The sequence below is a fragment of the Ochotona princeps genome, chromosome 2 (assembly GCF_030435755.1).
Source record: "Ochotona princeps isolate mOchPri1 chromosome 2, mOchPri1.hap1, whole genome shotgun sequence".
In the NCBI taxonomy this organism is placed as follows: Eukaryota; Metazoa; Chordata; class Mammalia; order Lagomorpha; family Ochotonidae; genus Ochotona; species Ochotona princeps.
In genome coordinates, this window is record NC_080833.1 from 94116476 (window position 1) to 94142049 (window position 25574).

The following is a 25574-nucleotide window of genomic DNA, read 5'->3' on the forward strand; positions in this document are numbered from 1 at the left end:
GTGCCTGTGCATGCATGTATACACACACATGCGAGCACACACACACACACACACACACACACACACACACATTGCTCTAAAGTCAAACAAGTTGGGAAATCTAGGATTAATAAGTGCTGCAGGAAAAAAAAAAAGCCCTTCCCTCTGTATAACTCAGTTTCCTGCAGGAGGCAGCTCTGGTCATGGGTTTCTCCAGAGTCTAGCCGTCTTAGACAAAGGAAAAGGTAGAGAGATAGTTTCCTCAGGTGTAGGTTTCTCTGTCCAATGCTGGGAAGAGAGAACCATCCATCTCTCTATCTATCAGAGGAAAAAGCTGAGGTTCAGTGACTGGTGTTAAGTTCAAAGCTAGTGTCAGGTTCAACATTTAGATTGCTACCTACCCCATGACCGTCTTAACCTAAGAAAACTCCAGTAGTTGCAGCAAGAGTAAAAACTAAAAATAACTTACGAAAAAAATCTACTGATCGTAATCTTTTCCCAAACAACATTCTTGATGACTTTGAATTTGAATCCAAACTCTGCCACTACTTGGTTGTATAATTGTGTAAATTCTCTAATCTTCTACAGCCTCTACTTTTTCACCTACAAAGGGGAATAGAAGAGGAACAGTGAGTAGCGGCTTTTTGTTAGACGTTACTATTAATAAGTTGAGACTGAGAGCTAGGGTCATTCTGTAGATCACACGGACAGTGGAGATGGAACAGGGACTCAAAGCAGACCTATGGGCTCAAAATCTGGGGCTCCCACTAGTGACCACATCATTCATCCCAGGGCCTGCTGGCTCAAGCCTTGAGGCCTGCCTCTGGCCAATCTCCCAATTCAGGATACTCTGGCTTGTGAGGTGAAGAAGCTTTGCCCGATCCAGGAGGAACCCAGACACTGCTCCCCAGCCAGCTAAAGAGAGGGTTTGGAGAGGACAGAATACCTTCAGAAAGGAAGCTTTAGCAAGCATTGGTCCTTTGGCCCCACTGAGTCTCGGGCCACCTGGGTGGAAGACACAGATGGCAGGGCCAGGCGTCTTGTTCTAGAGCAGAGCCACATGTAATTCTGAGTCCCCATCATTGACTGAGAAACAGTCCCTTTTTCCAGGCAAAACTCATGAGTGACATCACCCCAGAACGAGGTTCTGTGTTGGAACCAACTTGATCTTTGGTTTTCCTTTGTGTCACAGCAGCTACTTTAGGTTAGGCTGTGGCAAGAAGCTTTTAAAAAGGATGTGGGGGAAGGTTTGAATCTCTGTGGCTAAAGAGGGCGGACTCAGCCTCACTTCCTCCCTCTTCTCATTTGCACTTCCTGTCGTCACAGTGTGACCGGACCTTTTTCACCCCTCACTTCTCCTTTTACACAAATAGCTCCCAAGAGCTGTGTTACACTAGCCTTGTCGCCTCTGCCCCAAGTATCGCCACTGAAGTCGGCCTATAAGATTAAGGAGTGGTACCTAGAAAAGGTAAGATTGACTATGTTTTTGCCTGGCTCAAAAGCAAAGATCTGAACCATGTTGTGTAGAACAGGGTGTAGTTTTTAGAATCTTTACAGCCTCTTAGTGACTTTAAAACCCAGAGTTTTGTTTCACAAATACTTAGCGCAGGAAGAAGTAGAGACAACCATTGAGATCCTGATGTTGCCTCCAGTTTGGGCCTGGGTGTCTGTAGCTTAAGCTGCTACACAACTTGAACTGCTGCCTCCACTACTTTCTGATACCCGGAGCTGTCTGTGTGAGATGAAGTTGAGAAGATTTCCTTGTACTCTAGTCCAGAAAATCAATCTTGGGAGTTTCAGATGAAGCAAGAAGCCACCAGAGCCATTTGGGGAGGCTGCTGGGAGATGTGGATCTCGTTCATTAGGGAAATTTCCTAAATGAAAATTATTGATTCCCCACAGACACTAGATAGGACAGTTAAAAATCATAAGGGTGTGCACAGTCACTGGGTGTTGAGAGATGAAAGCCACCCAGGGCCAATGAATGCTTAGTTTCTTGGTTTTCAAAGTACGGGAGGTGCTTGGTGATGCTCAAGGCTTCCCCACATAAACTTAGCCTTGGTGTATAAAACAGAGTATGACATAACTAATGCCTGAGGCTACACGGACTCATTCACGAGGTAGCCAACTTGGATTCTGACTTTATGCGACCACTGCATTAGTTGCTGATCACTACAGATGACTCTGTATCACAGCTTTCTGCTTCAAGGCCTGTAAGATTCTCATTTCATTAGGCTCTGGGAGGCAGGGAGGAAAGTCCCCTGTGACCACACTCACAAAGAGGAGGAAGAGGAGGAGAGGTTGCAGCAGGACAGGGAGCTCTAGACTCCAACGTACTTTGAGGGCTCCTAGGTCTTGAGTTTCAAAATGAAGAACAAACTTTCTACCAAATTCCCTTAATAACTAGGAGTTAGGTGCCTCCTGAGGCCAGGAACTATGGAAAGTGCTGGTGAGGAGGGTGATAGGCAAAACAGAGTGGAGTATTAATTCAACAGACAGCACTGCCCCTAGGGAATTTTGTGGTAGATGTGAGATATCATACTGTGCAGGCATTTTGGAAGAGAGCTGCACCAGAAGAATTGTAGCTGCTGATTGGACAAAGACTTTTGCTCTTTCACTGTAAACCAGAATCTGCAGTGTTTTGCAATTGTGGTTGAATGGGAGTAGAGGGTGAAGTGAAGCATGATTTCCTGTGACATTTCCTGTGTAGGCCACTTAAGAGTATTTAGCTTTTAAACAAACGGATTGGGTATCTCTGCTCACGGGTAATAATAATTCAAAACCCATCCCTTCACTGCGATGTTTTCTGCCATCTAGGCAATCTCACTTTTGTCCACTTGCAAGAAATATGCACTGGGAAGAACAAATCCCATTAGCTTCTTGTGACCTCATATTTATCCCTGGCTGCCTAGGCATTTTTAGACTTCTGTTCTCCCCAACTCTGGTTCCACAACACACCACTGGCCCAACATTGTACTCAGTGCAAGACAGTTGATGTGGCTATCAACCTCAGAGTGTTTGTAGAGTCCAGCATGCGGGTCCAACATAGTAACACGGAAGCACAACACAATGTGCTCTTTTGTATACTAGAGGGCATGCACATGGAAGGGAGCTAGGAGTGGGCTGAAGTGTGGCTCTAAGAGGATGTGAATACTGGGATCCACTAACAAAGGAGAATGATCATGCTAGGGAATCAGGATTCATGACATTCCAGAGAGAAGGTATTGAACATGTAAATTCAAAGGCACATGAATCTCAGGCATATCAGAAATGAGAGTAAGGAAGCAAGATTGTAGCATAACAAGTCAGGACCACAGGAAGTGGGAAGTCCTCTTTTTCTACTTTCTACGTGAAAGTGAATGGCAGAGTTTGGTGTGATAGCCTAGTGGTTTAAGTCCTCGTCTTGTATGCACCAGGATCCCATATGGGTGCTGGTTTTGTCCCAGCTGCTCTGCTTCCCATCCAGCTCCCTGCTTGTGGCCTGGGAAAGCAGTCGAGGATGGCCCAAAGTCTCGGGACCCTGCACCTGTATAGGAGACCTGGATGAAGCTCCAGGCTTCTGGCTTCAGATCAGTGCAGCACCGGCCGTTGCAGCCGCTTGGGAAATGAATCAAAGGACAGAAGATCTTCCTCTCTGTCTCTTCTCTCTGTATACCGGACTTTCCAATAAAATAAATAATTCTTTTAAAAAGAAAGAAATTGGATGTCAAGGGTTCACTGAACAAGCAGATTCCAGGTCTTCCGAGGTCAAGGCTATAGCTAAGATGTCCACGTGACATAATTGAGATGTGGCTTGATATGCAGGTGATGAGGAAGGCTTCCTCCTCCACCACCTAGATTTTCCTCTCGGTGAGAAGGAAGAATGACTCTTTCCACAAGGTCACCGTCATTCTCTTACTTCAGCTTCAGTTCCAGGAACTGTTTAGTTAGTGTTCCTAGATTAGTCATCCCATGACACGTTTTGTACTAAGAGAGCCATTGTGAAGAAATCCTCCCAGGCCATAGGGACTGGGCATCTGCCATTGGGAAAGGCTCTTGAAACCCAGCTGTCTCTGCAGGTGTAGAGCCCTAAAGCAAATTGACCCAAGCAACCAAACAGCTGTGTAGAGCTGGTCTCCTCCATAGCTGCTTCGTTAGCAGATGGAAAGAGTGCAGCTGGAGTTTGGGAGGTTTGTAGCTGCCTGCAATTAGGTTTGGGTAAACAGAAAAGTATGCATTATCAAAGCTAGCGGGTAGGATCGGAGTGGACACCAGGAAAATATGTTGGGATCCAGAGGCGAGTCTTCTTTATTGTTATCCACTCAATGGCCTCACAATAGAGTTTCTATGCAAGCAGAAGCCTCATACATCATAGCTGAGGCCAAGAACTGTTGGAAAACCTGCAACAACACAACAAAGTTAAGTTTCTACAGTTATTTGCAATGCGAGCCGTGTGTTGCAAGTGTTAGAATGTGAGTGCTAAAGGGACCTTGGAGATTTTTAGGTTCAGAGAAAGTATCTGACTCACACTGAGAGACCAATCAATCTTAGCTGTTATAACCTTCCAATCTGCTTGTCTTCAAACAAGAAATACTTAGTTACATAGAATGTCTCTTACAATAAAGAATGTTCTTTCCTTCCCACTACATTTGCTTTGTCAGAAATTTCTTTTCAAACAGACATTATTAGGCTATGTCTTTTCGTTCTTTTTCTTTTAAGATTTATTCATTTATTTCAAAGTCAGAGTTAGGGAGATAGGATGAGACAGAGAGAGAAAGGGTAACGTTCCATCCACTGGATCACTCCCTATATAGCAACAAAGATAAGGACTGGGCTAAACCAAAGCCAGCAACCAGAAGTTTCTTCCACATCTCCCATGTGAGTGCAGGGGTCCAAACACTTGAACCATCTTCCATCACTTCTCCTAGGCAATTAACAGGAAGTTGGACTGAATGTGGAGCAGGGATGCTGGCCTAGAAGGTGGCTTAACCCACTACTCTACAATGCCATCTCTATGTCTTTGTTTACATAAAGAAATTTCTGGGACATTTTTACATAATCAGCCACAAAATACAATTTAGCAAATCTATTAATAGGTAACCATGCATTAGCTATTCAAATACTTAATATATACTTATTTTCTCATGGTTTTGTTTAATAATTTCTATTTTGGGAGAACTCAATTGATGAATAAGCATGAGAAGTAATTCTGAGGCCTCATACATGTTAAAACTTCTTAAAGTATATTTGAACTCGTGTTTTAACATTTGCTCTACCTCAGGAGCACATAGAAACATTGAAGATTTGACCCATGGTTCACTTTTCTAAAGCTAACTATTGTGTAATCTTAATATTTACCATCATCAGGGACTTAAACTGTAATAAGAATTCCTTGCTAACTACTCAGGGGTGGATGGCCCTGTTCCAGTCCAAAGCTGTCTGAGTAACTTTTTCTTTTGCTAAATGGGGCTTATAACAGCCAAGTTTTAGGATTGTTATGAGAATTATAAATAAAATATGTTTAGCAAGAATTTGATGGTTTTTGGGGATTCCATGTACTGTCTATCACCTATTTGAATTTATTTGGGCAAGAAAGCCTTACTTTGAGGATGCTCATGAAGAACAGATCTTTGTTTCGCTTCAGAAAAAAAAAATTGTGAAGAACACTCTCAGTTTTCCTCAGTGAAATCAAAGGCCTTCCTACATCAATGTAGGAATGGATAAGAAGCCATCGTTACCTGTAGGTTCTTCAATCATACTTCAGTGCACACTAGAAAAACAGATCTGTATACAGAGAAATGCCTGGTGATGTTCACCCAATATGTTACTGATGATCGTCTCTGGGTTTTAGGGCTTTTAGAGGATTCTGTACCTTCTCTGCTGCACTTGGTTTATTGCTTGAATTTCTTCTTTGTTCTTTGCTTAACATGGGGCACATAAAACTTCCCTTTTGCTTTTTTTTAACAATAAGAGAAATTTCTGTGAAATGAGCAAGCAAATGAGTAGTAAAGATCATATTATCTCTGTTGCCTTTTAATCCCCCAATTCTATCAAAAGTTCAGCTTCATCCTTAGAAATGGACTGAGAACTAAGCTCAATAAGTTAATCTTTAGCCAGCATTCATGGAGCCAGGTATGACTCCTGAGCCATACCAGAAATACGCTTTCACTTAACCCTCAGGGCAGTCTATGAGGTAGGTTTTAATATCCTCACTTTAAAGACATGAAAACAGTGAAAGTTAAGTAGGTTAAGCAAGTTGTCCAATGCTGCGCTACTGGCAAGTGACTCTGGCTAAATTCAGAACTAGACCCAGCTGGTTCCCAAAGCTTGTGTATATCGAACTGCCCCATGAAACACCATGGTTTTTGAACTTTAAGAAAATCCTTCACCAACTACCTTTGGTGCTTATATCATCCTGCCAGATCCTGAGGAAACTACAGATTAAGGATAACCAGGAAAAGGGAGCAACTGCCATACCCAACCCTACCTGCAACGCAGTGACTCCCTAAACCTTGGTTCTTTGTAATCTACCAGAGAATGGTAGAGAACCCAAGTTTACACATAATTGGAAGGCATGACTGCCATGTAGCAACCCCAAAAATTTCACCCAACCTTGGGTCACATCACACAGCCCAACCCAGCTGTAAATTCCAAACATCAGTACCATCCAGCTAGGAATTCAATCTGCAGCCCTTCCTGATGAGAGGATCACAGATGTCAGCCAGCAATCCACCTGACAGCAGTCATTAGTAGTTCCAGTGGACCATGGAACAGCAGCCTTTCGGTCTGGTACAAGAAGTGGCCCTGCCCAACTACAGAGCCTAATATCAAGGTCTGCCTGTCTGGTGTTGCTACCAGCCAACCTTTCTAGAATCCCAGATTAGACTAAATAATAAAGTTTATAACTGCCCCTTCCCCACCCCTCCAAAAGAAAAAAAGTACTTGCAAGGCTGGAAGAAAAACTGTCCCCTTAAATACACAGACATCAACCTAAGCTCGCAAGTGTTATTAATAAGTAATATCCAATATGAAAATAAACTTGTAATTATGTAAGTATACTCCTTTTAGAGATCTGCAATGTGCATTAACATAGATCAAATTTCTCAGAAGTCATGCATGAAAAAAATTGCTTTATATTTTATTTTTACTTAACCCTCTTTACCTCCAAGACTATTTGTTTACAGATTCTTCTCACTCTCTATTTATTTGATTTCTCATGTTGTCTGAAGGACCTATATTTGTATCTCATAAGTATAATGGTCTGTATAACAACAACAAAAAATGTTTTATGATTCCTTATAATAGACTCTAAAATTTGGTTGCATGAAACTAGACATTTGATATCTTTACCTAATGGAGTGTTAAGCCTGTAATTGTGAAGTGAGACGACAATATGCCATTTTTAAAATGAGGGGGTAGAGGAACAAGAAAGGGAAGGAGGAGGGTGCATAGGGGATACGGGCAGGAGGGAGATATTCCTCTGTTCCTAAATCTGTGTTGTGAAACACACAAATTTTTGTCAACTATATATAAGTATAAATATAAGTAAGTAGAAAGAACTGAAAGAAGTTCTGGAATTATCCACCTAATTTAAACTACTTTTCATCTTGAATCAGTTCAAGACTAGATTGAATTGTGCTTCAAGAATAAAGTCAAAGAGAAAGGCATAAACCCAGAAACGCACAAGACAGATTAGCAGCTCAGGCTCTTTGCTTGGAGGAAACTAAGGCGTGAAGCTTTGGTCTCCATGTTAGGCATAGGACGTGACCACAGGTCTGTGTATTTTGATTACAAAGGTTCCTGGAAACCGATGCCTGGGGCTTTCTGCACAAAGCTATGAATCATGGGGGTTGGAGGTATAGGCTGTCTGCAAAAGATGTGTCAGTTCCTCTTGATGGTGGTAGGAAATGGTAGCCAGCATCAGTGAGCAAACAGAAGGGGAACTGGGTAGCATTCTCTGGTATTAGGTGGGAACCAGAGCCATCACTGTGTGTAGTGAAAGGTAGTGACAATCTTCACCATGTGGGCAGATTTTCTTCCTCAATTTGGTATGAGTCTGAGTAAGAACAAATAAGAGAGGGAAGAGAAAGAAGTTCATACCATCTGTGAAAGATGAAATTGGTGGTGATATGCTCAGGTTTGTGGCATCACTGTGACATACACAGGCTTGAAGCAATTGACAGAGCATCCCAGGGTATAGGGGATGACATAGTTCTATGAGGAAGATGGCAAAACTGCTTTCTGCTGCTGATGGAGGAATTACTTGCCCATGTACAAAATAAAAATTTATTACCAAGGCCCGGTGTAATAGCCTAGCGGCTAAAGTCCTTGCCTTGAACATGCCGCTGGGATCCCATATAGGCACCAGTTCTAATCCCAACAGCCCCACTTCCCATCCAGCTGCCTGTTGTTGCATGGGAATGCAGTCGAGGGCGGCCCAAAGCCTTGGGACCCTGCACCGGCGTGGGAGATCTGGATGAAGCTGTAGGCTTCTGGCTTCAGATCGGCGCAGCATTGACCATTGCAGCCGCTTAGGGAGTAAATCATCGAATGGAATATCTTCCTCTCTGTCTCTCCTCTTCTCTGTATATCTGACTTTGCAATAGAAATAAATAAATCTAAAAAAAATTTTCTTAGCAGAATAAAACCTTATTATATTAATTTCACTACACTATAATTGGGGTAAATGCGTTGCAGTCCAGTTCATTGTCCATTCAATGGCATTATTGTGGCTTTTAAGGATTCACCAATGAGTAGAACAACTTTCCTTCAAGGATTTCTCATTCTAGTGAGCAGAGATACACACATACATATTTACATAAAACACACACATATATGTAAATACACATACACAAATACACACCAGTGTTAGAATTGTTCTGTGTCTGTTTTTGTTGGTGATTATAAGAATCTACACAACATTAAACGTTAATGAAATATAAGCAAACAAAAGGAGTTGTCATATTCACATTTTGAAAATAACAAGAAGTTAAAATCCGTAAACAGATGAAACTAAATGTTTAGTAGTGGCAGGGATAAGACTCCCTGAGGGGAGGGAGGTTTAAGTGTCAAGAAGTAAACACATCAGAGATTTCTTCATGGAAAAATGACATGAGCTGAGTCAATAGGATGACTAATAACTAACCAGATTAAGGGGTTAGAGGTACAGAAAAGGGCAAAGGCTCACATGAACACATGTCAGGAAGGAGGTGCTGAAGTGAGTGTTAATGGTGCTTGCTAAACTTTCGGGTGTAAACTAGAGTGTTGCTAAAAGCTTGAAATATTGGACAGGAGCAAATTAGAAGGGACTGTTAACATATGTATGTGTATATAAATCCATCAACCCCTAACCATAGTCAAGACAATTAGCATATTCCTTAATCTGGAAAGATTCTTGAGGACTGACCTTTTGTAATTATTTTCTCCCACTCTGAAACTCACCTCCTACCCTTCCCCACCCACATCCCCAAAGTGCTTTCTGTTTTTATGGTTTAGATTTCATTTTCTAAAATGTCATATGGCACTTCTCTGATGGGCTGTAACTCCCACAGGTGAGCACAAGAACTGGAGTTGGGGGTGGACCTGGCTGTACAGGCAGTGGCACCCATCGGCATAATTATGGGCTGGATAGGGGGGTCAGTTGGGTTGAGCTGGATTCCAATGCTTATTGATGTGTGCAAAAGCTGAATAGGATGTGGGACAGCCTGGACCAGTCTGTTGCACATGTTGGCATGCACAGGAGCCAGATCTGGAGGTGGGCCTAGTGGGGATTATTAGGAATCATTCTGACAAGGCTGCAGTTCCCACTTGTGTTCGTGGGGGTGGAATGTGTGACTGAACACAGCATCCATTGGCTTTGCATATGAGATGGTGCTGGAGACAGAATTGATCAGTGACTGCAACCACCAGTATTCTTATGCTGATGTGCATTATAGACTGAGCCAGCCCCACACTGGCTGGCACACACAGGAGTCATTTCTGGAGTCACCTCTGGTGAGCTTTCTTTGAGGGACCTCACCCTCCAACTGGATTGATGTTTGATGAAAGTTGTCTTAGAGTGAATATACGAAATCTGTCCTTTCAAGATTGACTCATTTCCCTTAGCATAATGGTCTCCAGTTGGGTCCTTTGGATGCAAACGATATAATTTCATTCTTTTTAATAGCTGAGTAGTATTCCATAGATTAGATGAACCATAGTTTCCTATCCTGTCCTCTGTTGATGGACATTTAGCTTGTTCCCATGCTTTTGTGATTGTTGATTGTGCTGCAATGAATACAGGAGTACAAGTTGCTTTTTCACATCAATGTATAAGCTCTTTTGGATATATTCACGGAAGTGGGATTGCTGGGTCATATGGTAGGTGAATTTTCCATTGCCTGAGTATTCTCCATATTGACTTCCGCCATGACTGCACCCCACCAGCCTGCAACCCCACCAGCAGTGGAGTAGGACTCCCCTTTCCCCATATCCTTACCAGCAGGTATTGTTGGTAGTTTTCTGTGTTTGGGCCATTCTCCTTGATGTTAAGTGGAAGCTCAATGTTGTTTTTATTTGAATTTCCCTTATTTCTAGGGAGTTTGAGCATTTTTCCATATGTTTATAGTGATTTAAATTTGTTCCTTTGAGAAGCGTCTGCTCATTTCCTTCACCCATTTCTTAACAGGTTTGTTTATTTCATTGTTTTGTTTTTTTCTGGAGCTCTTTGTATATTCTGGATATTAGCCCCTTGTCTCCTGTGTGTGTGCAAAGATTTTCTCCCATTCTGTTGGTTGCTTTTCTACTTTGTTGACTGTTTCCTTTGCTGTACAAAAGCTTTTTAGTTTGCTGTGGTCCAATTTGTTTATTTTGGTCTTGACTGCCTTTGCCTTAAATGATTTTTTCTAGGAAGTCTTTACCTGTGCCTATATCTTGTAGGGCATTTTCTATGTTTTCTAATAGTTTGATGGTTTGGGGGTGTAAGTTTAGATTGTTGATGCATTTAGATTTGCTCTTTGACACTGAGTAATTCTTTTAAAGTGGAAGAATTCCGTTATGAATGCCAATCATGTGAACACTTCTTTGGGCAGTGTTTTTTTTTTTCAAGATTTATTTATTTATTTTTATTGGAAAGTCAGATATACAGAAAGGAGGAGAGACAGAGAGGAAGATCCTCTGTCTGCTGATTCACTCCCCAAGTAGCTACAATGGCTGGACTGAGCTTATCTGAAGCAGGAGTCTCCTCCTGGTCTCTCAAGTGGATGTAGAGTCCCAAGGATTTTGGGTCATCCTTGACTGCTTTCCCAGGCCACAAGCAGGGAGCTGGACAGAAGCGGGGCCACTGGAACACAAATCAGTGCCCATATGTAATCCTGGCACATGCAAGCAAGGACTCCAGCCGCTAGGCTACCGCACTGGGCCCAACACTGAGTAATTCTTAAAGGAAGGAAGTTTGTCAAGGCTTCTTCTGGAAGCCAAGTCATAAAGTATAACACCAGTGAGAACCTGTCCTGCTTCAGTTTGTGGAGAAAAGTACAAGTTAGAACAGTTAAATGTCAAAGAGGCAAAACCCTAGGGTCACTGAGAATAATGGTCTCCAGTTGGGACAATTTTGTTGCAAATGGTAGAATTTCATTTTTTTAATGGCTGAAGATTAATCCATGGAGTATAGGCACTACAATTTGCTTATCCATTCCTCTTTCCATGGTCATCTGTGTTGCCACCTTCTGCTGCTTTCCTAGGCATATCAGCAGGGGCTGGATAGGAAGCAGAGCAGCTAGGACTTGTACTGGCATCCATATGGGATGACAGCATCCTTGGGCATGACTTAACTTACTGTGCTACAAGGCTGGCCCCTATATGTTTTTATATCTCAGTAAAAATACTATATTGTCTCCATTATTGTGGCTTTAGATAAAGTGATTAAATTATGTTTTGTATGTCCAAATTTGTTCTTTATGGCCTTGCTTTTAAATTTTCATTTAACTGGAACAGCATTCATTCTAGAGACTCCTATGGCACACACTGTACCTTTATTTGTACTTCGTGAGTCTTGACACTTTACAATCTGATGGGAGGGAATAGACTCTAATCCCAGTTATCTGTGATGCCAGATGATATGATACCCAGCTGTAGGTAATTCCTTCACACTCATGTACTAATCAGTACTCAGCACTGCAGGTAGACCTTCAACTCCAGCATGTCAATGTATCTAGTAAGACAAAGGTGACTTTGCAGATTGAGAAAATCAAGCATCTCGAGATGGAGAAATCAATATGGGTTACCTAGGTGGCGCCTATCTAATCATATGGGTGTTGATAAAAAAGAAACAAGAGATTTTTAGATGGAAATGGATTATCTTCCTGAACTTGCCAGAAGGAATGCAGCCTTGTCAGCAACTTGAATTTAGACATCTGAACTTCAGAAATACAAGAGCATAAGTTTGTGTGGTTTTAAGTTACTGCTTTTGTGGTGCTTACTACAGCATTTAGAAAAAAACTCATGCAGGTGCTCCCTGCAAATTTCTGGGCTTTTTTCTCAGTGCAGGTTTCCCTTTTATATCATTTTAAATATCTGCTATAAAATAAACATGGTCAGGAATATCTACTGCTAAGTCAGGGTTGGTTGCTTTTCCCACAACAGTGTGAATAGAAAACACTAAAATGTTTTTGCAGTAACAGACTGAATGATGCCTGGGTATAGTCACCTCTGCTTTCGTGGACAAATTTACAGACCAGATGTCATGTGTATAGGGATCTCAACACATTTTGGGAATTGGCTGATTTTGCTACTGGCATTCTCCATGCCTAATTGACCAACAGCCTATGCCTGATTCTAAACAATGCCTTTTTGACTGACTTCCCAGGCTCTTATCACTAATGCTGCTCATGGACTTAAGCTACTAGCCTATCCAATGTCATCGTGACTCACCCTATCAGAACAGCTTTATTGTTTCCCTCTGTGATGTTTTAGTCAATGTTAAATTTCCTGGGTAGCAGAATTGGAGCAAAATGAATTTCCAATTATTCAATGAGCCTAATTGGCACCTCAGTACAGAGACTAAGAGAGAAAGGCTTTGGGAAGACTTTGAAGGAAATCCATAGCTCAAAGGCAAGGTGAAGCTGGTGGCCCCTGAACCCTGAATATTTGCACTATAGTCTCCAGTGCCACCTTGGACAGTCTGGTCACTTATTTCCTCTCTTCTTCCTTCTCCTTTTTAGGAAAGAATAACCCAACATGGGCATCAGTAGCTTGAAATTGCTGAAGTATGTCCTGTTTTTCTTCAACCTGATCTTCTGGGTAAGTATTTCTTGAGCGTGGCAGCATGGCTCAGTTCACTTCATGTCAGCTAAACTTTCCTCTCACCTCTACTGAAGAGTCCAGAGTATAGCCCATGCACACCTGAGCCACATTCAGCCATCCTGGCTAGGAGCGAAAGAGTAATAGCGTCCTCTCTTTTTCTCACCTGTTATGGATTAGACCTGCAAAATGAAAAGGTACTAGTGCAGTACTTAATGGTTGTGTCATCTCTTTCTGGGAGAGTTAGGTTACTGTTGCTAATTGATGACAGCTATGTATGAGAAGGCTATGACTGCATTTTGGGTATTGAATGCCTCTTTCTGTTCTTATGTTTGCTCTTCTGGATGCCTTGGAAAAATACCTGATGAAAGAGAACTCTACTGGAGAGTTCATGTATCAGGACCAGCAATTGAATCTGAGATATAGGATGGATTTGTACTCATCCAATGTGTATATGAGAAGTTCATTTATAGAAAAACTGAATTTACTCAGTCAGGGAATCTCTTCTACATGGTTCTGGTTTGCACAGGGAAAGTCACATGTGAGTAATTGAGGGAATAGAAAGTATAAGACGTGAAGCAGGGGATTAGGCCCGTCTTTGGTGAAGACATTATGCAACAAACAAAAGTGATCTTTGCAGGGTATCTGGAAATGGATAGGAAGAGGCACAGATGGGTCTCCACACAAAGAAGCTGGGATGGCCTCTCTTCTAGAGCATGGGAAAGCTGGGTCAAGAGGTTGTTTGTAACAATATGCACCAGAGCAACAAGGAAAAAAGATGATTCTGATTGCAAGGAGGTCAGATAGCCAAAAGAAGATACCCAAGAACTTTATTTAATGTCGGAATGTTATGTTACCTTTCAGTTCTGTGGCTGCTGTGTCTTGAGCTTTGGGATCTACTTTTTAATCCACAAGAAGTTTGGAGTGCTCTTCTTTAACCTTCCCTTCCTCACACTGGGCAATGTGCTTGTCATCGTGGGCTCCATTATCATGGTGGTTGCCTTTCTAGGCTGCATGGGATCTATCAAGGAAAACAAGTGCTTGCTAATGTCGGTGAGTCCTGACAGCAGATACGGTGCCCTTCATGTAAAATGATGCCTCAAATTCCAAGTCAGATAATTCTTGGTAGATTGCTTAGGCTGAGGGAAATGCTTGGAATGTGGAATCAGCACTTCATATCAGCTGAGTCTTTCCAGACTCAATATTATTCTGATGTGAGCCCCAGAGTTAAGTCTGAGTAAGCACCTTTTATTATGTTAACCATGACCTTGCCATTATAATTTTCTTTCATGGTATTTTAATTTTTTCTTTGTATCTGGTTAAGGTCAAGGTTTAAGTACTTCTTATAGATTGCACTGTTTGGATCTGACTTGGAGTCACTAACCCATGGAAGAATGATCTGGAGATTCTTCAGAGCAAGGCAGCCCACTTAAAATGACAAAAAATAACATTCAGAATGCTTCACTGATGCATTTCTGTATGATGTTCTCAATGCTGAGCGTGACCCAACTTAGGCAAGAGCTTCACTAAGGTCCCCTGTGAGAGATGCTGACAGCCTCAGGTGCTTCCCTGTGAGTTAAATATGCTAAGGTGCATATTCAGCCTTAGCTTTTTTGGCAGAACTGTGAAAGAAGAACTCCACATTTCTCTAGTGTTCCCAGGATACAGATAGGTAAAGCAAGTGCTATTTTCCACTGGCATAGGCTCCCAGTTGCCCTGGTCCTATTTCAACTCTTTCAGTTAACCTTTTTTCTCTTATGGATCAACTCTTCAACTGGACTAAAGAAAAATAAAATTAATAATATAGTTATCATCCTCAGTTCTCAAAGATAGGAGATAATAGACATGGAGTAAATATTTTATGTAGTCAAAATCAGTGAAAATGATGAAACACGAGAAGACCAAAGATGTGTTTTTGTCATGTGTGGTCAGCATGAGGGAATAAACAGCTAAAGCTGGAGACAAATAGAGTCAGGACCATTATCAGAGACACTGAACTTCTCATCTGTACAGGGTTCTCCTTAAGCTTCGCCATCACCTGCCCTCCAGCCCGAAGTAGTCCTGATCTAGAGTTCAGTTGTAGGAACAGAATATGAGTTCCTCAAGCAATAGGAGGTTTACAAAGGCCTGACAGGGCAAGCACAGGAACATTCCACAGGCATGCTCCTGGAGCAGAGGGGTAGGAATATGTGGGATTCATGCTTAGTGTGTCTCTCTGTTTTGCCCCAGTTCTTTGTCCTGCTGCTCATTATCCTACTTGCTGAAGTGATCTTGGCCATCCTGCTCTTCGTGTTTGAACAAAAGGTATGTCATATAGAACAAATCTCAAAGCTAAAAGTGAGGAGTGTGCATGGAGACCCCAACAGAGCAAAATGTGTCCTAAAATAGGAATAGACATGGGAGGATGGAGGGCACAGATACTCAGTGCAACTGAGGAAACAAAAAACATGAAGGACTTTTTGTTCGGTGTCTTGAAGGATGACTAGAAGGAACATCCAATTCCTTCCAAAAACAAACTATCCATCACTTCCATAGTTTTCCATGTGTATTTGGCAGTTGGAAATCACTCTGTTCCTAGGATAGCCCTGCTTTGATTGCTCCCCCTCCGCCCCTCTTTCCCTTTGCAAAATCAGAGCTCTTGCTATGTGTGTGTTTCCTCAACATCTTCTTTTAATTTGACTCTCTCCTTGTGCTTCTGAACTCAAACTTAGATAAATAATTCAAGGAACTCTCTTTTTACTAAGAAAGGTATTTGCTTACCTGAAAGGAATTTTTAATCTGATTATTTAATTTTTTCAAAACATCAATTACAAGTAAGTAAACATTTTGTGAAAGAGTGTTTCCAGAAATTTTTGATTGTAGCTTTCTGCCTGAATACAGGATCAAATACACAGGCATTTCAAGTCTTAAGAATGATTAGCATTACTAATGTGTCTCACCAAAGACATAAAAGTGCTTTGATTATCTTTGGAAAATACTAGGAAGTTCATAGATTCAGTAACACAAACTTTGCGATTTCTAGGCTTACTAGGGAGCGCTCTCAACTGGACTGATAGGAACACATATGCAGATTTCACTTGAAATATATAAAAGGAAAAGGAGAGGATGTGCCCTGAAAAAATTATGAGAAATTAATTTGAATCTGAACAAGCAATTGGGAAGATAAAACAAAAATCTTAACTGCTTTTAATGAATAATATCTTTTGTTTTAAAACCAAGGGATATGAAAAAATACTCATTGGAAATAATAATTTTTGCAGCTGGCACAGTGGCATAGTACGTTATTCCTGTGGTGGTAGTACTGGCATCCCATAAAGGTACCTGATCATGTCCACTTAACATCCGCTTATGATCTGGGAAAGCAGTGGAGGAGAGCTCAAGTCCTTGGCCCTTATATCCACCCAGAAGAAGCTCCTACCTCTTTTCTGGCTTTGAATCAGCCCAGCTCTGGCTGTTGTGGCCATTTGAGGAGTGAACCAGCAGATGGAAGACCTCACTCTGTCACTCCTTTTCTCTCTGTGAAATTCACACTTTAAATAAAGATAAATATATCTTTAGAAAACACAATTTTTATCATGACATTTTAAATCATAAAATGAAATTTTAGGTAGACTGTTTCATCAATCTGTTCAGTGATTTTATTGAGACATATTGTTATCCAATTTTTATATTAGAAAACTGGTTAATTCTCTGCCTCCAAGCACTGGCAATTAATTCAATTGTCAAATACACTTAGTCTTAAAATACTGAGAATTGAATAGATAATTCTGAACAATTGAATAATCTATTGTTTAGAACTTTTGTACTAGGAAAAGCTGGCAGCTTGTGCTCTTGAAATGTCCCGTTTGAACAATATCCTGTTATATATACATTTGTGCCCCCACACATTACATTGCCTTTATCCATTTATCTGCTATTGGACACTTTGGTTAATTCCATATTTCAGTGATTATGAGTAGCACTGCTATAAACATAATGCTGCAGGTACTCTGTGGTACCGTATTTCATGCCTTTTAAAAGCAGAGCTGTTAAAGGACAAGAGTTCATCTCACTTGTAACATTTCTCATTACAAAAAGAATAATAATCATCCTCCCATTCAGGTCTGAGCAGACAACTTGGAAAGGAGTAAGTGGATCACTAGATTATACAGGATAAAAATCCTTAATTCAAAAAGCTGAAATCCAAAATGCCTGAAGTTCTGAAATAATTTGAGCACTGACAAGATACACAAGTGTAGAACACTACACTGACCTTGCACTGATAAGCTGTACTCAAAATTGGGAAGTACTAAGAAATACAGTGTAATTATCTTAAGGCTTTGTTTATGAGGTATATGTGAAATATAAGTGAATTCTGATCCCCAAGGTATCTCAATCTGTAAATGGAAATATTCCAAAATCTAAAATGTAAGAATCTTCAAGTCTGAATCATCTTGCACAGGGATACTTAAACTATTATTTGAAACTTACTCCTTGATCTCATTTATTCCTTTTTACAATGCTTTCTTTGCTGATTAGCTAAGTAAGTATGTGATTGATGGTTTGACTGACAGCATCCAACGTTACCACTCAGACAACAGCACGAAGGAGGCATGGGATTCTATCCAGTCATATGTGAGTACAAATGAAATCCTCAGTAAACCTAAACTTTTTTTGTTTTCCAACCTTAGCACTATGGCTTTACATTTCCTGGAAATGTCAGAATCTAAGGCTTACAATCCTAGCATCCAGGATAATGCTTTGGCTGCCACATACAGGGTGGATTGGGAATCAATTCCACTGGTACAAAATTCTCCATATTTTCTGTTTCATCTTGTGTTGAGGTTGACTCACCGTTTCAGTTCTAGTCTGATGTGAAGAAGCCCCAAACACATACTATTGGATTAGTTTATGCATTTTCTAAAATCTAACTGAAAAGAGGAATATATGACTTGTAAAATCCATGTTGAATCCCGAAACCACCCAAATCAGACTTGCTGTTATCCCTCCATCATTCTGCTCCTTATACATGCAGACAAAGAGGGCCTAGGAGCCTACACTGGAACAATTTGCATCTCCAACATGATCACATCCTTCCTTTGCATGAAACAGAGGAAATGGTGACAAGAATTAAGGGAATTAGCCTTGGGATAAAACTAATTTAATGGCTCTAGATCTCCAATGCTTCATTTTTCAATTCAGGTTTAAATTATTTTATATAATTTCCATAATAAACAAAAGTAAAGCAAGTAACTAGAAAACAATTCTCCAGGTATATGTATCCAGCTTTAACAGCTAACATTCTCTAGAGTCATCTCTCTAACTCCTTACACATTTTTCTTTGCTAGATTATTTTAAAGTAAATAGTGTGTGTGTGTGTGTGTGTGTGTATCATGTAGTCAGGCCAGTTCTAGAGTTTCTGGTATAGATTAGGATTTGAAATGCCTAACCATTTCTTCCAACGTTTAATTTTTCTGTTGAATTTCTAACCATCTATTTTGGGGGGAATTTGGCTTTTAGCTGCAATGTTGTGGTGTAAATGGCACAAAGGATTGGGATGGTAAAGAACCAGAGTCTTGCCCTCAAGATTCACAAGCGAAGGTAATTTTGTTGGCAATTTTTCTATTATTGGCCTCCTTGTTTAAGCTTTTTTTTAGCTCAGAAACTACACTCATAAAGGATGTTGGCCTCTCATCCAGATAAGGGGAACTTTGAACAAAAGGGAGACCAGATCAACAACCGCAGGTGATGAGAAAAATAATAACAAACTGGGAGAACACAAAGTTAACTGGAGATGCTGAGCTACACTGAGGTATTATAGAGTGGAAGAGCTTGAATTATAATGACAGAGGATGTTATCAAGAAGGTCACTGAGCAAGAGGTAGATTTCCTTGAGGTTGAAAGTGAAATTCGTGGTTGTGGTTGAGGTTCCCTCTGCCTGTTCCTCTGCTCTCCTTCCTGCGAGTTGGTGACCCATGCCCATTGTGGAATGAACCTTCAGTGAAAGAGTGAGGATCCTGGAGAGAGAGTTGAGGGAACGATGAGGCAGATTCCAGAAAAGATTCAGAGAAGAAACGAAAATCACTGCCGTCATGGCCTCGCCCCACACCACTCCCTCCTGAGGTTGTTTGGAAGTCCAGATAAGTGTTCAGGTCTGTGGAGAAATACAAAGGCATTCACCAACCAAAATCTTCCCTGCAACTTACCGGGGTTGAGATGAGCCAGTTGTTGCAGCAGAAACTGAAGTGCAAAGCAATGTCAGCACTTCATAGGCTATATTCCTTTTTGTTATCTTAGATGAGTGTTTAGTGTTCAAAGAACTCATAGATTTGTTGCTGACATGCCTTTTAAGAACTAGTTTGACAAAATGAAGGGTTTAGAACTTCTGTGTTATGTGTCACTGAAAAGTTTCTTATTTATTGCTGTCTCTACCTCAATGCAAAGAAAATAAAAATATCTAAGATTCCCAAAAAAGTCTCTTGATACTATCAAAAACACAAGTACTCTTGTACCATCATCTGTAAATGTAATTTTTTCCAGGGTTGCTACATAAAAGCAGAACAGTGGTTTCAATCCAACTTCTTGTATATTGGAATCATCACCATCTGTATATGTGTGGTCCAGGTAAGAATTTAACTGCAGGACTATTGTGAGGATTAGGTGGAGTAAATCATGTCAGTTTTAGCCTACTACCAGAAACATCACATGTATGCAATCAGTGTTAGTTGTTTTTATTTGATGAGTTCCTCTGGCCAAGTAGCAACTAATGTTATTACCAATTTTATTTAAGGCATATATCAATCTGGTCAACTTTGCCCTTAGTGATATGTGTGATTCACAGTCAAGTTAAAATCCATGAAGCAGAACCCCTCATGGCTCCCTCACTCAATTGATCTGGAAAAGACTGTGATTAATGAAATATTCCATTAGAACAGTTGACCTTGCATAATAAAAAGGAGTTGATGATAACAATTATGAAGGGTGAATCAGGGGGTAGTTTTGTCTATTTCTTCATTATGTGAGTTTTGATTTTTACTTCTTTTTATCCAAATATTGGTTACATTATATGTCAATTAAGATTTACTCAAAAACTTTAGAGAAACATGATTTTTTCTCTGCTTGAACATTGTGGAGGCATAAGGTGTTGGTAAGCATGACTTACTGCACAGTGTTCTATTAGTAGAACATGACTATTTCAGCAGCAGGGTTGCTATGATTCTTTAATAAGATAAAAGATGCTCCAACACCTTATGCTCTCTTGCCATCATGGCCTCTGTTTCTCTCCTCACTGCTTCTCTGAAGTTTAAGAGAAGAGTTGTTGAGACGGAAGTTGAAGTCATGGTGCGAAGGGTGGTCTCCATGTGATGGATGTATTCCTTCTGGCGAATTGCAGGAGTTATGGGAGAAATACCTACCCTTACAGATTTCACATTTCCCCACCTCTTTTCTCAGGTATTGGGGATGTCCTTTGCACTGACCCTGAACTGCCAGATTGATAAATCCAGCCAAGTCTTGGGGCTGTGACCAACAACCACCCTGTGATGGAGATACTCGCCTCACCTTTGGAGTCTAAAACTACCTATAGCATGCCCTAAGTGATCACCTGCTGGACTACTGTCATCCTGCTCTCCCCATCTCTTCTCTGAGTCTCTATCTTACACAACTGGAGAAGAAGGTGTTGGCCAAGCACTCCCCATCTCAGGCAGCAAGAGAGCCATTCACTCACTGGTAGAAGCAAGGTAGTGAAATTCCAAGGTGTTTTATAGACATGAGAGGCCAGGAAAATTTAAGGAACTATGGGTCAAAATCAAAGGGCAAGTCAAGGTTTTGCGGTTTTGCAAATTACTAATCTCCAGCCTCCAAATCACATCCAAGCTGCTTTTCAAAGACAAGCAAAAGAAAGCAGAAGGAAGTTCTGGAGCCATGCTCACTGGATTTTTGTCACAACCCTCTGTTTCCTTTTGCCTAGGAGCCTTTGTTTCAGGAATGACAAAGTACTCTTTACCAGGAGGGTGACCTTCTATTTCAATTTCCTTACTAAATGACCTTATTTTTTTAAGTCATCCAAGGTAAAGAAACTATCCAGTGATTGATTCATACCTTGACAGCAAGCTAGTCTCTTAGCCATGGGAGAACTCAGCAGTCCAACACTTATGGTGGGTTAGCTGATAATCGCATACATAAGAGCTTTGGTGTAATTCCTCTGTCAAATAATGTTTTGTTAATGTGCTATTTTTAATTCTTCCATAAATAAAATATCTTATGATCTCAACCCGAACTTCTCATTCATGTATCTCAAACACTCCTTTCAGTTCTCCGCCTGATTATCCTGCCCGCAAGCCAGATGTATTAGTTATCTATTGTTGTATAATAAATTATTCCAAAATGTAGTAGTTTAGAACAACATATATTTATTATCTCATGGTTTTTTTTTGTTTGTGTGTGTGTGAAGAATCTGGAAACACCTTATCTGGGTGATCCTGGTTTGTGGTCTCTTACATAAGTGCATTCAAATGATCAGCCATGGCGGCAGTCATGGTTCCATTCTGGTTGAGGAATGAAAACTTATTTGTATTTATTTTATGACTGGAATGGAACCTGCCTTTCTTGGGCTTTGACGTGCGCGCTTATTACAATAAACTTACCACGCAACACTGCTTTGGCGGTGTCCCATAAGTTTTGGACTTTTGTATCTGGGTTTTCGTTGATTTCCATAAATTTTTTGATCTCGTCTTTAATTTCTTCTCTAACCCATTGTTCGTTTAATAGCATATTGTTCAGCCTCCAGGAGTTTACATGTTTCCTGGGACATTTTGAGTTGTTGATTTCCAGTTTCACTCCGTGATGGTCTGAGAAGGTACATGGTACGATTCTGATATTTTTGTAATTAGTTAAACTTGCTTTGTGTCCTATTACATGGTCTATCCTGGAGAAGGTGCCATGCACTGCTGAGAAGAAGGTGTAGTCTGTGGCCTTAGGATGAAATATTCTATAGACGTCTACTAGGTCCAGTTGTTCTATTGTGTGTGTGAGATCTGTGGCTTCTCTGTTGAGCTTTTGCTGCGTTGATCTATCTATTGGTGTTAGTGGGGTGTTCAGGTCTCCCAGAATTATCGTATGTTCATCTATGTCTCCCTTTTAGTCCAAAAGTAGTTGTTTCACGTAGCTGGGTGCATCCGGGCTAGGAGCATAAATGTTAAGAATGGCGATTGGTTCTTGTTGGATCCTCCCTTTCAAGAAGATGTAGCGCCCTTCCCTGTCCTTTTTGACATTTGTTACTTTGAAGTCCGTATCATCTGAGAATAGGACTGCCACACCAGCCTTTTTTTCTTGTCCATTGGCATGGAATATTTGTTTCCACCCTTTCACTTTAAGTTTCCTGAAGTTCCTTCTGGTTAGATGTGTTTCTTGCAAGCAGCATATAGTTGGGTCCTGATTTTTAACCCAGTCTGCTAATCGGTGCCTTTTGAGTGATGAATTTAAGCCATTTGTGTTGAGGGTTAATATTGAGAAATTATAATTTTGCCGTGACATATACCTGTGTTTTTGAGGTTGTTGGTAATTGATTGTCGTTTCTGTGGATGGACTTTATTGAGATCTCCCTGATTGCCATCCTTGCTTATGGCTTGCTTCCTTTTTCTCTGGGAGTAGCGCATTTCTAAGGAGATTTTGTAGAGTTGGTTTTGTGTTGGCATATTCTTCTAATTTCTCTTTGCTGTGGAAGTATCTAGTTTCGTTCTCGTATACAAATGAAATCTTTGCTGGGTAGAGTATTCTTGGTTGACAATTGTTCTCTTTCAGTACTTGAAAGATTTTGTTCCACTCTCTTCTTGCCTGGAGCGTCTGTTCTGAGAAGTCGGCAGTGATTCTGATGGTCCTGCCCCTAAATGTAAGCTTCTCTTTGGTTCGTGCTAACCTTAGGATTCTTTCTTTGTATTCATTGGAGGGTAGCTTGATTACCACGTGTCTTGGGGAGGATCGTTTTGGGTCCACCCTGTGGGGAGTCCTCTGGCCTTCCTGAATTTGGATTGGGTTCATGTTCCAGGTATTTTGGAAGTTCTCCTGCATAATTTCCTCAAGTACTGGTTGTATGCCTGTCTCTCTTTCCACTCCTTCTGGGAGCCCCATTATTCTGATATTTGACTTCTTGATGTTGTCGTTCATCTCTTGGATCGTCTTGGTTGCCTTGTGTAGTTGTGACTCTAGTTGGTTAATAATCTGCCTGTTTTCATTCTGGGAATCTTCCAAGTCAGATATCCTGTCTTCTGCTGTAATTCTGTTGGCTAAGCTCTCAACTTTGTTCTTCAAGTCTAGGATCTCGTTTTTGAGCGATTTTGTTCCTGTGATTATGTGGTTTTTGAAATCTTTGAGCTCGTCCCATCGCTTTTCATTGTCTCTGAAGAGTTTTATAATTATTTTTCTGAACTCCTTATCAGAGACGTCTTCAATTTCTTCATCTGTAATCTCTGCGATTGACCAGGCTTTATGGTGGCTTTTTGGGGCGGAGCAAGCTGTGTCTACGTCACTAACTCTCTTATTTCTTCCCATATTTGTGGCCCAAGGTGTTGCTGGATTCTCACCCTAGTCTAGTGTTTGTTTTTGAGAGACCCAGGCACCAGCTTGCTGAGGGGTCTCCAAGCGCTATCCTGTAGAGATCCGAGCGTGCAGGCGTGGAGTAGCAGGGTGCGGGAATTTTCAAGGCACTTTTGGTGCGTCTCCAGTACACTGGATCACAGGGCGCCACTTCCAAGGCCCAGCAGATTCAAAGCGCACTCTCAGCTCGTCCCCTACACGTATGCGACCACAGGACGTGGGGGAATGAAGGCACTCTGTGTGCGCCCCCTTTGCACAGGAACACAGGGCACAGAGGATTCTAGGTGCTTTCTCAGTGTGTCCCCAATGTCAGGGACTGCAGGGCGTGGAGGTTCCAGGTGCTCTCTGGGAACGCCTCCTGCACGCGGGTCCGCAGTGCCCTCCTGGTGTGTTTTCCAAGCACAGGACTGTAGGGCGTGGGTTGTTCCAGGTGCTCTCTAGAAGCGCCTCCTGCGCAGGTCTGCCCACCCCAGCAGCACGGGACCGCCCACCTGAGTGCAGGGGACCGCCCGCCCCAGCGCTTGCGCAGGACCGCCCAGCCCAGAGGCACACCCGGGTCCGCACAGTCCAGAGGTGTGGGTTCCTGTGGGTCAGTACCGCCTAGCTGTGTGCCAGTCTGCAAGGCACGGGGGAGTATTCAGTGTGCCTTCTGCCTTTCTCCTCAGCGCACAGGACCGCTGTGCGTCAACTCCAAGACAGTTTTGGCAGTTTTAAGGCACTTGCCTTGTGTCCCCAGAGGCTGGAGTCGCGGGGGGGGGGGGGGGTGGAGGGGTGGGGAGATGAGTACCAAGGATGTTCAGGGTCTGTGCCTGCCGCTGGAGAGTTAACTCCCGGAGCCTCCGACCCACTGCTGCCCCTACCCAGCTCCCTCAAACCTCAAGTTCTTGCAGTCTGCCTCTGCCTCTGGTGAGGACTTTCGCCGTGGGTGCTGCTCCTGGCGGCTGCGGCGGGTCAGGTCTGTGGCGGGTATGGCGGCTGCCGGAGGTTTCTGTGGCTGCTGTGTCTCCTGCGGCTGCAGGGGCGGCTCCCGGCGCGGCTCCCGGCGCCGCTCCCGGTGCGGCTCCCAGCGGCTGTGACTCAGCAGGTCTGGAGCGGAACACCGTCTTCCCTGCCTTGTCTCGTTTGTTTTCCTGGTTGCTCTTCCGAATTTTGTGGATTTTTTTGGCTCCACACTGTCCTGGTAACTTCACGCTCCTCTCCCTGCAGGTCTATGCTGTTCCACTTACGCTTTTGTCGCGTTCTATCCCTCTCTGTGAGCTCCCTCACATCCATCTTCCTATGTCGGCCATCTTGCGAGTCCAAACAACTAACTCTTTAACAATCAATGGCTCTAGAAAAAATTAAGGAGAAACAAAAACATCTTTTGAAACTAAATAAAGTGAAAACACAGCAAAACAAAATCTATGAGAAACAATGAAAACATTAGAAAGGAAGTTTATAGATAACAGTCTGCAGAAAAATCAGAAAATATTCAAACAACTTATCACATATCTAAAGCTAGAAAATAAGGACATATTAAATATAAAATTAGTACAAGGAAATTGATAATAAAATTCAGCACATTGGGCCCGGCACGGTGGTCTAGAGGCTAAATCCTCACCTTGAATGTGCCAGGATCCCATACAGGCGCCGGTTCTAATCCTGGCGGCTCCACTACCCATCCAGTTCTCTGCTTGTGGCCTGGGAAAGCAGTTGAGGATGGCCCAAAGTCTTGGGACCCTGCACCCAAGTGGGAGACCTGGAGAAAGTTCCTGGCTCCTGGCTTC

The 25574-nt window shown here is 41.9% G+C and overlaps 1 protein-coding gene across 1 annotated transcript; it reads left to right on the plus strand.

Annotated features, from left to right (window-relative positions):
* Nucleotides 1-1296: 1296 nt before the first annotated feature.
* Nucleotides 1297-21487, plus strand: CD53 (CD53 molecule). Its single transcript, XM_004581938.3, has 8 exons — nucleotides 1297-1447; nucleotides 13158-13236; nucleotides 14101-14289; nucleotides 15466-15540; nucleotides 17755-17850; nucleotides 18736-18816; nucleotides 19756-19839; nucleotides 20668-21487. Exons 2-8 carry the CDS (start codon nucleotides 13174-13176, stop codon nucleotides 20737-20739), a joined length of 660 nt encoding a protein of 219 aa, XP_004581995.1. The 5' UTR covers nucleotides 1297-1447; nucleotides 13158-13173; the 3' UTR covers nucleotides 20740-21487.
* Nucleotides 21488-25574: the final 4087 nt, after the last annotated feature.